This window comes from Sabethes cyaneus, chromosome 2 (genome assembly GCF_943734655.1).
Source record: "Sabethes cyaneus chromosome 2, idSabCyanKW18_F2, whole genome shotgun sequence".
In the NCBI taxonomy this organism is placed as follows: Eukaryota; Metazoa; Arthropoda; class Insecta; order Diptera; family Culicidae; genus Sabethes; species Sabethes cyaneus.
In genome coordinates, this window is record NC_071354.1 from 2,462,912 (window position 1) to 2,477,320 (window position 14,409).

Below are 14,409 nucleotides of genomic sequence, written 5' to 3' on the forward strand. Positions count from 1 at the left end.
CGGGGAGAGTAACTAATATAAGCTTGCCATGCAGTTGCCCACACTTTCCAAGGCACCGAGTGTCTTCCATCCTTCCACCCAGCATTTCATTCTAACCCCATCCAGAGACAAAGGCCACCACACAAAACAGTGCACTTCTGATAGTGTAATATGATGCCTAAAAAGATACACACACTCACCGTTTTCATTCCCAGCAGTGAGCGAACAATCAAAATATTATGAAACTGACTAGAATCAGAATCTTTTTTGCAGGCTTTCCTTGATATTTTACCTGGTTAGCACCGGTCTCGGTTTTTTCTAGTCCCTCGTAGGGACTCCAAACTAAATTGGACTGCCACTCTGTTCTAACGCATGTCTTCGGTGTCAGCCCAACCATTAAGCCCCGGAGCGCATAGCAAACACGTATAGCTAATTGTTGGAAATATTCGAAAAATCTCTATCGCAAACAAAACACACGTTCCCTTTCTTCCCGATACCGAGATCAAATATTAGCTCTCCGATGATGTAGTTGGAAACCGAGCACCGAAATGGATAATTAAAGTTGCCCAACCAGCGGACGGTGTTATGAAAAATCAGACTTACAGGATATTTAGAATTCCGTGGAACGCATTTGGTCCGTCGGTTTCGATCACAACTAAATAGGTACCCAACAAATAAATCAGAACCCCTGTGCGTTAGCTATACCATTGGTATAAGGATAAGGAACGTTTTTATGTTGTTTATCTACGGCAGTTCCTTTTTTTTTTTGGTTTTTATTTACGATCGCACCTCTATTGAGTACACACATGAATGTTCCAGATCGCACCTTGAAGCTTAAGGTAGAGGGAAAATCTCTTGACTATCACACGTGATTCCCAAATAGCCGCTTTTCGAACCCAATATTTGGGCTATACCTGCGAGCAGTGTTGACAGATTACGATTGATTTATTCGAAACCGTCTGAAATCGAAATGACTAGAACTTAAATTTATAACATAAATTTGGCAGGAATAATATTCTGGGAATAATATAGCATTATTCTAAAATGATTCTCGAGTTCTGTACACAATTATATGACTCGAAAATTTAAAAGCAAGATCTTCCAACACTACCGCTAAGCAGTCATTTGAAAAAAAAAACGGCTGAGCAAAATACCAAGAAACGTATTTGTTCTGGTAGATTAAAAAACAAACACAAAAGATTTCTTCTACTTTGGCCTAAAGCATTCAGGTGTAAACGTCGTTCGTTCAATCCACAGGATCTATCAGCAGTCCAGCACGTCGTTCGCATTCGTAGCTCGTCCTGGCTTACCCAAGAAAACCACATGAGGTGCAATCGAGCGAACGAGAAACGGGACGGTAAGGCATCACAGCGTACGAAGTGTAAATCATATCAGTCATCATACCACGGCCACGACACTATTGGAGTCCAGCGAGAGTCCTGTTTTCGTCCCGTTCGAATCCCGTAGCGTCCAGACTCGGCCTAGAACCCACATCAAAAAAGAGTAAATAAATAAACATAATAATAGATATTGAACCATATTTGCACAGCACGATAACAAAAGGTTTTACTATTTATTTTTACCTCCGAGGCTTCGAGCCAACGCGTTGGGAGGTGAAAACATCAAACCCAGGATCACGCAGGGCTGAGGGGGAAGTTTCGGGAAGGTTAACCCTGAGACAGGAGAATTTGAAAACGCTGGAATTTATCGTCTTGTTAAATGTTCTTTTCACTAATTTTCTACCTGTTTCACCGTGACGAGGATGTTTTCGTATCGTCTTTGTTGTTCTTTCCGCTTCGCTGTTTCAAACAAAAAAAAACGTGAGCAGGAAGGGAGGACAAAATGGGCAATAAAAGTTTCCATGCAATCGACCATTTAAACTTGAACCATGTATGATAGACATGAATCCATGGAAAACATACGTACTAATGGGAGGGTGGAACGATGCAATGTAGTGGAAGTCCTAAGGATATCCCATGGTTCGAGAAAACAGGATTAGTGCGGATCTCAACATATTGAGAAATACTAGAAATTTTCTCTCACTGAGATAAATTTGAACTTATTTAAAATGACCACCCTATAAATCTGAGACAAAACTAGAAAAAAATCAAGAAAAAATTTCAAGTTAAAAAAATTTTTAGTTTTAAGTTAAGAAAAAATAAAAAGTCAAAACGGCTGATCTGAAAAATCTGATTTCAAATCTCAAAATATTTCAAATCTCAATTAAACGGTGTTTGTAGAATTAGCTTTGTCTGTAATTTTGAAAGAAGATGTAGGAGGATTCAAAACTGTCAAAAAGTTATGAAATTTGCCTCAAGTCAAAAGGCTCTTGTGGAGTTTCTCAAACAAATGATTCAAATGTCTCATTTGTGAGATAATACACTCATGTACTTTTTTACACAGTTTGTATTTTCAATTATTAAGAACGGGACAACTTTTGGACCATTCATTTATTTCTCAATACATTTGGTAGAGGCCCGACATTCGTTATGTAGTTTGTAAATGGTCCCTAAGTTACACCATTCGAGTAATCGTAAAAAACAAACCGTGTAAAAAAGGCTTGGGTGACATTATATATTTTTAATATTTATGAAAAAAAACTCAATTAGGTTTCAATTTTATTCAGTTAAAATGGAATTTCGTTTAATTGTGGATCATATTTTCTCAACGATGAAAATAGCTCTAGCAATTGCATGTATCTTCATTCTAGTTTTCCCTGAAGTTTCCTCCTGCCTAAGATCAGAAACTTGCGTTCTTGCGATTTTTTTATTGCGGATAGATCAAATCATGCAAATAATCGAGTCATCTTTTAACTATCTTTTCTGGTCTTTTTTTGGTTATCTTTTAAATAATCAATAAGGCCATACAATTATTTTATAAAGTTTTTGTCCTTCCGATATTGGGTAACTGAAGGGAGAAGGGGGTCTTTAAAAAAACAATGAGATATTTGTAATCACGTAACAAAAATTAAGTATTTTATGCATTTTTACTTAAAGTTTAATCATGAAAAAAGAATCTATTCTTGCTTTTTACATGAAAGTTATAATTTTCCATGCAGACACCTACCAAAATTAAGACAAAATCGAAAGAATTTTTTTTTTGCCGATTTCCGAAAATTACATTGTTTGAACTTCTACTACTATTTCGCACGAAAAGCGGTAAAACACTCCATACACTCATTTTTGAGTTCTTTAGGCTATAAAACCCAAAGAAAATTGATGTTTTACGAAAGAACTTTGCTCAAGTTTAACAAAAAAAATTTCCCCCGATTTTTGAAGCCAATTTTGAAGGGGGGGTTAAACTTTAAAAATAATGTGCAATGGCCATTTACGATGTTCAATTATGCCATTGCAAATAATTTTTTAAGTTTCTGTCACCCCACCAGTGTAATTTACTGTGCACTTTTAAAAAATAAGTAAATAAATGTTCACTCAATTAACTCTAGAGGACACACCACAATAGACCAAAGAACTGGTCGCAATGGTTCGATGTCCCCAACAAGGAAAAAACTCTAGAATGCGAACAATTGCAGTGAAAAACGAAGTTTCCGAGATTTTCACGCAAAACAATAATAAGATTTCTTGAAACAAAGACAAAGAATAACGCATTTTTAAGCCTTAGTAGTTGGGGAAACCAATCTATTCTGTGTGACCGAAGATGAAGTGCTTAATGAATTCAATTCGGCTACATGTGATTCTTCTGGAACCGATAACATTCCTCTACATGTTTTAAAAAAGACACTTTGTGTTACGCTGCCGTTTATTTAGTATTTAGTATTGTTCCGTGATCGTCGTAAGGGGGGCCGGTTACCAACGGGACTGTGATATTATTATGCAATAGATGACGAACACGTGTTGCGCTTTGCACACCACCGCCAGCGGCGGCGGCTGCGAACGGACTGAACTTTAGACTCAAGTTTATTCCCCTATTTATACATCGTTCTATAATTGCTTATTGTTACTATATCTAGCCAGAACAACAATAGCGCTTTGTCTCATATTCGACCGAGTACACTGATTGTTGTTCTGCTAGATGTGAAGGTCAACGCGGTCATATTGCGGCTTTGTGCCGCAACATACTCCCGCACCAAAACCGACGGTTTTACACTGCGATGTACAAAACGAGAATGATTCTAGGGCTTGGCAGGAAGGCAAAAATTTAACTCGTGAGGTGTTGTTGAAATCTCTCAGTCTATCACTTGAACTGGCGCAGAGTGGCCGGTATAACGTAACTGGACCGTGTGTCCCTACATAATAGCGCGGAGTGGCCTGAATAACGAATCTGGAACTGGTGTCCTCACATGGAGCCGAGTGGCTGGATCATCAAAAACGAATTGGCGCTGGGTGGCCGGGTTATCACAACTGGACCTGGCGTCCTCACAAAATGGCGCTGCGTGGCCGGATTATTACAACTGAACCTGGCGTCCTCACAAATTGGCGCTGATTGGCCGGATTATAACGATTGGACCTGGCGTCCTCACAAGTTGGCGCTGATTGGCCGGATTATAACGATTGGACCTGGCGTCCTCACAAGTTGGCGCAGAGTGGCTGAAGGTTACAACTAGATCTGGTGTCCACACAAATTGGCACTTAGTGGCCGGATTATCACACATGAATTCTCATTACGATGTACCGATGAAACGAAATGGATGAACGACAGAATGCCAGCGAGTTAGCTTCCTTCTGGCGAACGACCCAGATGAAATTTCTATCCGCAACTGAGCACTTGCTGATAAGAATACACCCTCGGATGCTGCAAGCTTCGGTGCTGTACAGCCCTCCTACTACTGGCTGAATCCAAAACCGGGGATTCAGAAGCTGAATGTATTTTACTAAGCGGCTGTGATTCGCCCACACCGGCATAGCTCCGCTCGGGGATTTGTTGCTAAGCGGCTGCGAAGTCACCCACACCGGCCTAGCTGAAGTGTAGTGAATGAAATCCTATTTCGACTATCGATATGCCGTAATTCCTCTGGTACGACGAGCACAGCAAGGTTCAGCGGCATCGTCCCACTACGTGGATGCCAAATGTAATACACTCTAGCAGCAATGCAGCAACACGGTCGATGGATTTGATGTCCCGTGAGTAAACTGTTACTGTTCCGGTCACTATTCCACTACCGTAAATATCACATGTTGCTTCGAACCGATAGCACGATCGATAAAACTGAAGTCCCGTTGGTAAAACGTTGTCAGTGCCAGGACAAATCCTGGTCACGGCACCAATGTTCCGTGATCGTCGTAAGGGGGGCCGGTTACCAACGGGACTGTGATATTATTATGCAATAGATGACGAACACGTGTTGCGCTTTGCACACCACCGCCAGCGGCGGCGGCTGCGAACGGACTGAACTTTAGACTCAAGTTTATTCCCCTATTTATACATCGTTCTATAATTGCTTATTGTTACTATATCTAGCCAGAACAACAATAGCGCTTTGTCTCATATTCGACCGAGTACACTGATTGTTGTTCTGTTAGATGTGAAGGTCAACGCGGTCATATTGCGGCTTTGTGCCGCAACAAGTATTTATTTATTACCCAGTAGCGTAAAGGTAAATCTTTTTCAAATTTGCTACCTGCGGATGCCTTAGTATTGTACATGGAAAACTTAACTCTAACAAAAAACTTAACTACTAACATTAATTGCGATTCCAATAATCGAACTGATTTGTTTAATTGTATTATAACAACGTCATCTTTTCCTCGCGACTGGAAAATCGCTCATATTGTTCCAATTGCGAAAACTGATAATCCTTCTTCTGAAGCTGATTATCGTCCAATCAGCATTCTTCCTGCTCTATCTAAAATCTTCGAGGGACTAATTGTGAAACAACTGAATGACTATTTAGTGCAAAACAGTTTATTGTGTCCTCTCCAATCAGAATATCGCAAACATTGCAGCACAACCACAGCGCTCATCAAAATCGAAAATGATATCCGTTGTGACATGGATCGAAAACTTGTCACAATCATGGTACTTCTCGATTTCAGCAAAGCTTTCGATTCCATTAATCACTCACTGCTATGTAAAAAATTTAAGCGTTTATTCGCGCTTGAAAAATGTGCTATTGATCTTCTCCACTCATATCTTTCGGGAAGATCACAATATGTTGAGTTCAATGGCATGAAATCGAACTTATTAAACGAAACAAACGCTGGGGTCAATTTTGGGACCGCCTTTATTTACTATGACTGAAGTTTCTGGAGCGTCTTAGTAGAATACGAAACCTAAAAATACAAAATAAGAAAACTTATCCAATTTCATTCTACTATGTGTATTTTATTCAATGACAGATACGTATTTCGCCTACGACTTGCAGGCTTCCTCAGTGTCTGTTTTCGAACTCCGAAAGTTCGAAAACAGACACTGAGGAAGCCTGCAAGTCGTGGGCGAAATACATATCTGTCATTGAATAAAATACACATAGTAGAATGAAATTGGATAAGTTTTCTTATTTTTTATTTTTAGCTTTATTTACTATGTTTATTAACGATCTGCCTGAACAACTTCTGCATTGTAAATTTCATCTTTATGCTGATGACTTCCAACTATATCTTTCCGGAAAAATTAATGAAACACGAGAAGTAGTGAATAATATCAATATGGACATCAGCAAAATTATCGAATGGAGCATCTCCAATGGCATTCGATTAAATGCGGCAAAAACTCAAGCAATTGTTTTTAGAACAAAAAGAATGGTTCTTGATAATATAGTGGTTGGAGACAAAATAATCGACTATTCAAAGATTGTCAAAAACTTGGGCATACTCATGGACAGTTACATGAAGTGGGATGCAGCCATATGTAAAAAGGTTTACGGGTCTATGCAATGTTTAGTTGCACTGCGCCATTTCACTCCTCAATCGATTCGGTTACAATTAGCTCGGGCTCTCATAATTCCACTATTTGATTATGGAAATTTCCTGTTCGCAAACGTCTCAAACGAGAACTTTGAGAGGCTCAAATTGGCATTCAATTCTGTTACTCGTTACGTCCACAATGCTCGCCGATTCGACCATATTTTAAGTTTCCAGAATTCTCAAAAAATAGTGAAAAAATAAATTGTAATTAATTTAATGGTTATGGTTATCTTTAGCATTAACTAAATCTTGCTCGCATCGCAAGCGACTTCAAATCTTTCCCCTAGAAAATAACCAACATTATTTCGCCTAATTTCATCTAGTAGCACACAACGCCATCGAATCCAAGAATCGTACACGCAAACGAAACAACGCACGTCCTGCCGGTGCGCGCACAGCCCGAAATTCCTCCTAGATTCGGCTTCCCTCGTCGCCTAGAAAAACGACACCAGTTCATTCTCGGTTTGTTAACCGTAAAGAAAACATTGCCGAATAACAAGGCTGAGTTTCGAATTTCCCATTGCCGACGTTGCCGAAAAAAGAGCCGAAATCCCAAAAGGATCAAGAAGTAGGTACCCAAATACCATCCATCACTTCACCCTGCACCGAACAGCATAGGCATAGCAGGTAGCTAGAGGATCGAGCTTTTCTCAACGACCACTTTGAACAGTGCGATAAATGAAGCGTCAAACTTGCGCAAGCGCCCTTGTCTGACAGTGAAAGAAACCTCACAAAAGCTCTGCATTTGACGTCTACTACGGGTGGCGATAAAGCAAGTGCCGATGGCCGGTACAAGTGTGTGAGAGAGGGTAGGCGTAGCGCTTTTGGCTCACCGCCGGAGAGCGAGACGTCACTTCGCAGCGCACGCAAGCACAGGCAGTCAGTCACAGTCAGAAGAAGCAAACAGTTCGTAAGCACGATTACGGATCGCGTCAATATTGAAATTTTATTTTTCACATTTCTGTTCCACCCATTTGCTGGATCCATTGCCTGTTATCGTAGCAAATTGAATTGAGAGCAAAATACCGGATGCCGGGAGTGCAGTGTTCCAGTGGAAACCTCGATCGAAAGCAGCATCCAAATCAAATGGTAGCATTCAACCACGAACGGTACCTCGGATCAATTTGGGGATAGTGTAAATTTGTTCGAGCGCAAGAATTTATGAACTGTCAAACGGGAGTCGTCGCGAGTGACACAAAATACACAGAGCAGCGCAACAAGAGCAAAACCCAACGGTAGTGAGAGAGGGAGTGCAAAAATTGATCCCTCACAGAGAGACAAAGCGGGACGGATAAAAACACATTCGCTTCTAGTGTCGCGAAAAAAGTCGCGTTTTTCGATCGGCCAGCCGACAGAGCAGTAGTCGTCGTCGCGCACAAATCGACGGGCAATTCGGACCGATACGACGTACCGCCTATCCGATAACAAGTGCTCCAGCTCCAGTGCGAATCGATTGCCGAGATTTGACAACGCCATGCTTGAATGAAGGTGGGTTTGTTTTTAAAGGTTTTTCGATTCTCTATCTACATACTAGTAATTAGTGGCGGTCAAGGTATGGAGCTTGTTAAAATGACGTCACACCGCAGTCACTACTGGGTGGAGCGAAGAAACTGCAGCACTAATTACGCAGCTTATTTTAATCACCCGTAGTGTACGTTGTTTACTAATCAATTGTATTTTGTTCTGCCATGTTTTTATTTACAGGATTCCGTTGTAAAGAAGGCTTCCCAGTGAATTCCGATATAGAATTTTGACTCGTCAAAGCGAAGAATAAGCAGTGGAAATACGAGAAGAAGGCGAAGTAATTTCATTTTAACAAGATTCCTGTTTCTTCGTTCGGTGTGTTTCGCCTCCGCTTTGTTGCTCCCATACACACTGTTATATTCTGGTTTCTTCAGCCACTTCGCAGTTCTGTAGTTAAGCCTACGGAACGGACGGACTATTGACGACAGCTCGTTGCGTGTGTAGTTGTGAGGAGAAGCAACACTTGAGAGCAAACGAAACCACTACCAGCAAAGCGTAAATTCGTTCGTTTGTTCGTTTGCAGGCGAGCAACCAGCTTCCAAGAAGTTCAAGAACTTGAGAGCCACCGCCACAGTGAGTAGTAGCGGCCGCCGAGGCGCAAAGAAAAAAGCGAAATCTGGCCTTTGCAGACTTTTCGTGTAGGCTGGACACGCGTTCAATGAGCGGATTTGTGTGATCATTTCTCTGGTGCTAAAACAACGATTCATTCAGCAGTGCAAACCGTATGCCGGAATGTGCTGGAACAGGATCATCCGGTCAGCTACCAGCTTCAAACAACGGAAGAAACCAAAGCGCACACAAATGGTTAGAAGCAAGTGAGTCTGCTGAAGGCTAATCTCAAACGAAATAGTGCAATGTGAAACCTAGTTCAAAATTTTTATGTCAGATTTTATTTTTGGAAGTCCACATATATAAATTGAAATAAATCAGTGCCTTTTTGGGAAAGTGTGTCGTAAGCTGAAAAGCGAACAAGAAGACAAGTGCATGGTTAATGTAAGTGCCGGGAAAATGCCTCACAATAGTTCTACCGGCGATGAACTCGGCAGTACCGACGAGGTTAAAGTATTCAAAGATGAAGATCGCGAAGACGAAAAGCCGTCGGAAAACTTGTTAGAAGAGAAGTCCAGTCTGATTGATTTGACAGAAAACGAAGAAAAAACGGTGAAAAATGGAACCAATCGGCATGAGCAGAATCCGGCGTATGGCAAACTACCGCATGGCCATCCGGGTTTTAACATGGGGTACCTTGTGCCTCCATATGGTTACCCGAACGGTAGCGCTGGAGGACTACCAGTGTCAATGGCAAACAAAATGGGTTTACCCCCGTTTTTCTGCCATAATGGAGATCATCTGTCCTCACCACCACCCGCCCACTGTGGAATACTTCCCTACCAGTTGGATACAAAAACGATGGGACTGACGCGACCTCCTCTGTACAGTTTCCCGACCAGCCAATATCCGTATCCCATGTTGAGTCCCGATATGCCACTGGTCGCATCGTCATGGCATACACCTTCCATGTACGGCCCAGCAGCTGGTTTTCGCAATCCTTATCCTGCATCACTGCAAATCTATACACCCCTGCCAAGTGATTTCTACCGATACTCTCCGGGTCTCCTCCCTTCGGTTCATTCCCATCCAATGCTGAATCCGCACCACGCCATAATTACTCCCGGTCCGAAGCAAGACCTCTCCGGTTCAGATGCGTCGCGATACGGTTCTGGTCGGTCATCAAATCCGCCAACAATTAAACAGGAAGGCAGCGATGATTCTCCTCACAGCCGTTACTCGTCCAATCATAATCGATCGTCCAACAACAGCCATCACAATCACGAGCAAAGCAATCACAATAATAATAACAACAATAATCATCACAACAGCGGTAGCGGACAACACCGATCGCTCTCGGATAAAGAGATTGCGGCCGAAAAGAAAAAGAATCATGTCAAGAAACCGTTGAACGCATTCATGCTGTACATGAAGGAGATGCGTGCAAAAGTGGTAGCGGAATGTACACTCAAAGAGTCGGCCGCTATCAACCAGATACTGGGTCGGAAGTGGCACTCGCTTTCGCGTGAAGAGCAAAGCGTGTACTACGATAAGGCTCGTCAGGAACGACAAATGCATATGGAACTCTATCCAGGCTGGACCGCGCGGGACAACTATGGATATGGGGCCAAAAAGAAGAAAAGGAAAAAGGACAGAAGTCCTGCCGATCCAGGCGGTAACAGCATGAAAAAGTGCCGAGCGCGATATGGCCTAGATCAGCAAAATCAATGGTGTAAACCATGTCGACGTAAAAAGAAATGCATCCGGTACAAGGAGATGACCGATAGCGAGGAAGGTAGAGATCAGGGCTCGGATGATGCTATCGGGAGCTGCGGAAGTATGGATGACTCGAAGAGTCCAGAAGATGATCGGGAATCATTGAACCAGTCACTGTCTAGCCCTCGGAGTATGAGCGTTCTATCTAGTTTGCAGTCTCCATCAACGAGCATAGCGTCACCATTAAACTTACTGGCGAGTCCAGCAACCCCAACCAACTATTACCATCATCACGATCATCTTGGCCTAGCATCGATGATTGCTGCCCAGCAGCAGCAACAACAACAACAGCAACAAGCCCTCCAAAACAGCGCTAGTGACAAACTGAACAACATTAGCAGTGACAGCGGTCTCAGTTCCCAGCTTAACAACAGCTACAGCAACAATTTCAGTCCATACAGTAATCATCACACGATGCGAAACAATTCCAGCCAGAACCAGCAGACAAGCAGTAGCAGTACCAATAACAACAACAACAACAACCTCAGTTCGGGTGTTCCTAGTCCTGGCGGGCTCCTAAACGGAGGGACCTCGAACAACAAAAATCATCACAGCAGCTCCGGTAGTAACAGTCTACCTCCACATCACCATCAGCCACACCCTCCTGCTACGGGGCCACCTCCAAACGGTAGCAACAATAGCGTATCAGCATTACAAATTCCCCCGCATCTTCAGCAGCTCAGTCTGTCCGGTTCGTCACCGCCAATACCTAATAATGGATCATCACTGCCGTCGAATCACATCAAGGAAGAACCAGGCTGTCTTCGAAATAGTCCTCCCAATTTTCTGCTTCACCATCACCAGGCAGCAGCAGCAGCAATGGCGGCGGCCGCAGCCGCAGCACATCATCGGCATAAGATCAACGGAGATCTCACATTAACGGGCGACCTGTCCCGGAGTTCCAGCAGTGCGACAAATAATGACAGTGGTCGCAGCACCGGCAGCAGTCAAGCCAACAGCACCAGTGATAGGTAGTGATAAACGTCGAACGGTCAAGACGGGCCTTATTACATCCGTGGTTTTGTGTTCAGCAAACTGCGATGATTTAACCGGGAACGATCTTGCGATCAAAGAGCAACCGGTGATACAACCGAGGAAGTGTTAAAGTCCCAACTGTGATCTAAAATTCGTCGAACAAAACTTCCTCCCAGTGTCCGTTAGCTCAATTGTGTGTTCGAGCAAAGAGAAATAAACAGCGCCAACCCTACTTAATTGATCATTTTCGAGGCTAGTTTCGAAGCCCATTATTATCGCAGTCATTGTTTGCATTGAACCTGCAGCACAACCCGTTTAGCACGAACACGAACACGGCAGCCCGCGAAGTAGGCAGTCAAGACGTACGTAGAGAAGCACGAAACAAAAAGTGACGGGGAAGAGAATGCTTAATTTGACACATCATACCCCGTCGTACCTTTCCGGGACTGCCTCTGCAACGATCGATTCAGGACCTGTTGCCGGTCACCGTCGTCATCGTCATCGCCGTCGCGCCCAAGTTCCGAGGCATTTACGAAGTTAATGGCATTCAAAATCGGAAAACACAGCATCACTTATTAATCGTTTGTCCGTTGTTTATGAGCATGTTGAGCGAGAAGTTAAGATCGAGAGCAAGGGAGAACGAACGAGGAGCCTGTGCAGCCCGGTTAGGAGTCAACGAGCGAGTGAGAACGGGACGGCAGGGAACCTGAAGGTTTTTTTGTCTCCTCTTTAATGGTTAAGTTTCTGTTTTCTTTTTATACATTCTTTTTATCTCCTTTCTCAAATGAAAAAAAAAACGAAGAAATTAATGTGAGTGTGTGAAACGATCAATCTCCTTCTCGGAAAAGCAAGCAAAATGAAGCACAAGTAAAAGCAGAAGAAGTGAAGAAATGACCAGGAGAAGAATTGTTTGAAAACAAGTTTCTTTCGGAGCCAAGTGAGCAGGGCAAAGAAGAAGAACGCGTAAGGAAAAGTAGCAAAGAAGCAAGAGAAAATCAATCAAGTGTGATACAAAAGCAATAATAATAACGAAGCGAAGGAAGAATAAGGCGGGCAGATAAATTAAAGAAGAGTTATGAAGTGAGTACACACTTTTCGAGCCTCGCTCGACGTCGTAGGGAGATTCGACTGGAGGCTCAGATCTTTCCCCCCTGTGTGGATAATTGAGCCTTCTCTCGAGCATCGGGCCGGCCGATTTTTGTGGGCACACCATGCACGCACACACAGACGCATAACGTTGCCAGACGAGGCTGTGTGTAGGTGGGTGCGTGTGCTGCTTTGTGATTGTGTGTGATTTGTTTAATTGTTTCGCGTCGTGTTAAAATGCCTTGGGCCCTCAAACGAAAAGAAGCCACCATACTGTGCGCGCGATCGATTTGTAAAAATGAACCGTGAAACTCGACTTGCGGTGCACAACAGTAAATACAATACTTACGCACGAAAGGGAGCTAAATACGTCCAATCTGGTTAAAATCGAAACGAGCCTTGTTAGAGAACCTGCAAGTGAACACGGACGAACGAAGCCAAATTTCTTCTGTGAACGTGGAGGATAATTGGGATTATGTTGGATGTTTTTGTTTTTCTTCACCGGATGATTACTGTGTGCTATAATGATGAGAATGGTGTGTTTCGGGTGCACCGGTGCCACCGGATCTAGGAGGTTGCAACGCTACGCGCCTTCAATCGCCCAGACGGTCAGCTCGAGTAAATTGTAAGTAATCATCGTCGAGCGGTTTTGATTGACAGGTTGTATTAGATTGGCTGGCTAATTTTGGTGGATTAAAATGTGTCGAGCAAAATCGATGAAGATAACAGACACAAACTTCCAGGGGAGTAGAAAACGAACGAAACAGAATTTTATCAGTACGCGATAGATAAACAAATAGCAACCAGACTTTGGAAGGGAAAGTGAAAACTTTGCTAAGCACACATAAATAGATGAAGGGTAGAGCGAAATGAATTTTATTACACGAATGATAAAAACGAGAAATTAGAAAACAAGAATGAAATCTTTAAACGGCAAAGAACCAACTAGTGAATGGCTTAAATTTTATTATAACGAACTACTATTATAGCGTCTGTATATACCGTTGACCGCTGGATTTATTCTAGATAGATTTTTTATAAACAAATTCGAACAAATTCAAAATTTCTTTCGCCTCACATTGATATGATTTGGTTTCGAAGAATAGTCCTAAAAAGCGATTTATTTTTGTAGATAGTAAATTTGTATGTTTTCTGATTAAAATTTTTAGAATTTCCCGCGAATTTTTTCGGCATTTTGATATTGGTCAGCAATCAGCATATTAAAATCAAATGGAAATCAATGCATGGAACCTTAATCAAGCGATGCGAATATAAATTACACTTGAGTTTTTATTTTAGTTTCTTCAAACTTTAAGAAATGGAACCCTTTTTCTAGAGAGGGTTTGTAACCCTCTGGCCCCTCTAGTTCCTCACATGAACATATTTTTGAACATTTTTGCGGTACAAGCTGATCCGGTACTTCATATTGCCATAAATTAAACTGAATATCAAAATCACTTTCCGGTTAGCTTCAAGGTACGACGTTGGTCTAACAAATCAGTCGTCGTATGTTCGAATCTCGGCTAGGAAAGGCTGTTAGAGTCAATAGGATCGTAGCATTAGCCCGGCAATTGTCCTGTACTCTAACAACTGGCTACGTAGTCTGTTGAGCCTACAAAAGGTCAAATTTCTTAAACAGAATGTTAGCAGCGAGGAT

General features: G+C 42.4%; 1 protein-coding gene across 1 annotated transcript; it reads left to right on the forward strand.

The window, feature by feature from the left end:
* The first annotated feature begins 8,243 nt into the window (after positions 1-8,243).
* On the forward strand, positions 8,244-14,010 carry LOC128738640 (protein pangolin, isoforms A/H/I/S-like). The gene is made up of 2 exons (XM_053833933.1): positions 8,244-8,330; positions 8,547-14,010. The coding sequence occupies exon 2, from the start codon at positions 9,351-9,353 to the stop codon at positions 11,664-11,666; it is 2,316 nt and encodes a 771-aa protein (XP_053689908.1). The 5' UTR covers positions 8,244-8,330; positions 8,547-9,350; the 3' UTR covers positions 11,667-14,010.
* Positions 14,011-14,409: the final 399 nt, after the last annotated feature.

Excerpts from the sequence above, each read along its gene's own strand:
- LOC128738640 (XM_053833933.1), top strand. The coding sequence starts at position 9,351 with ATGGTTAATGTAAGTGCCGGGAAAATGCCTCACAATAGTTCTACCGGC.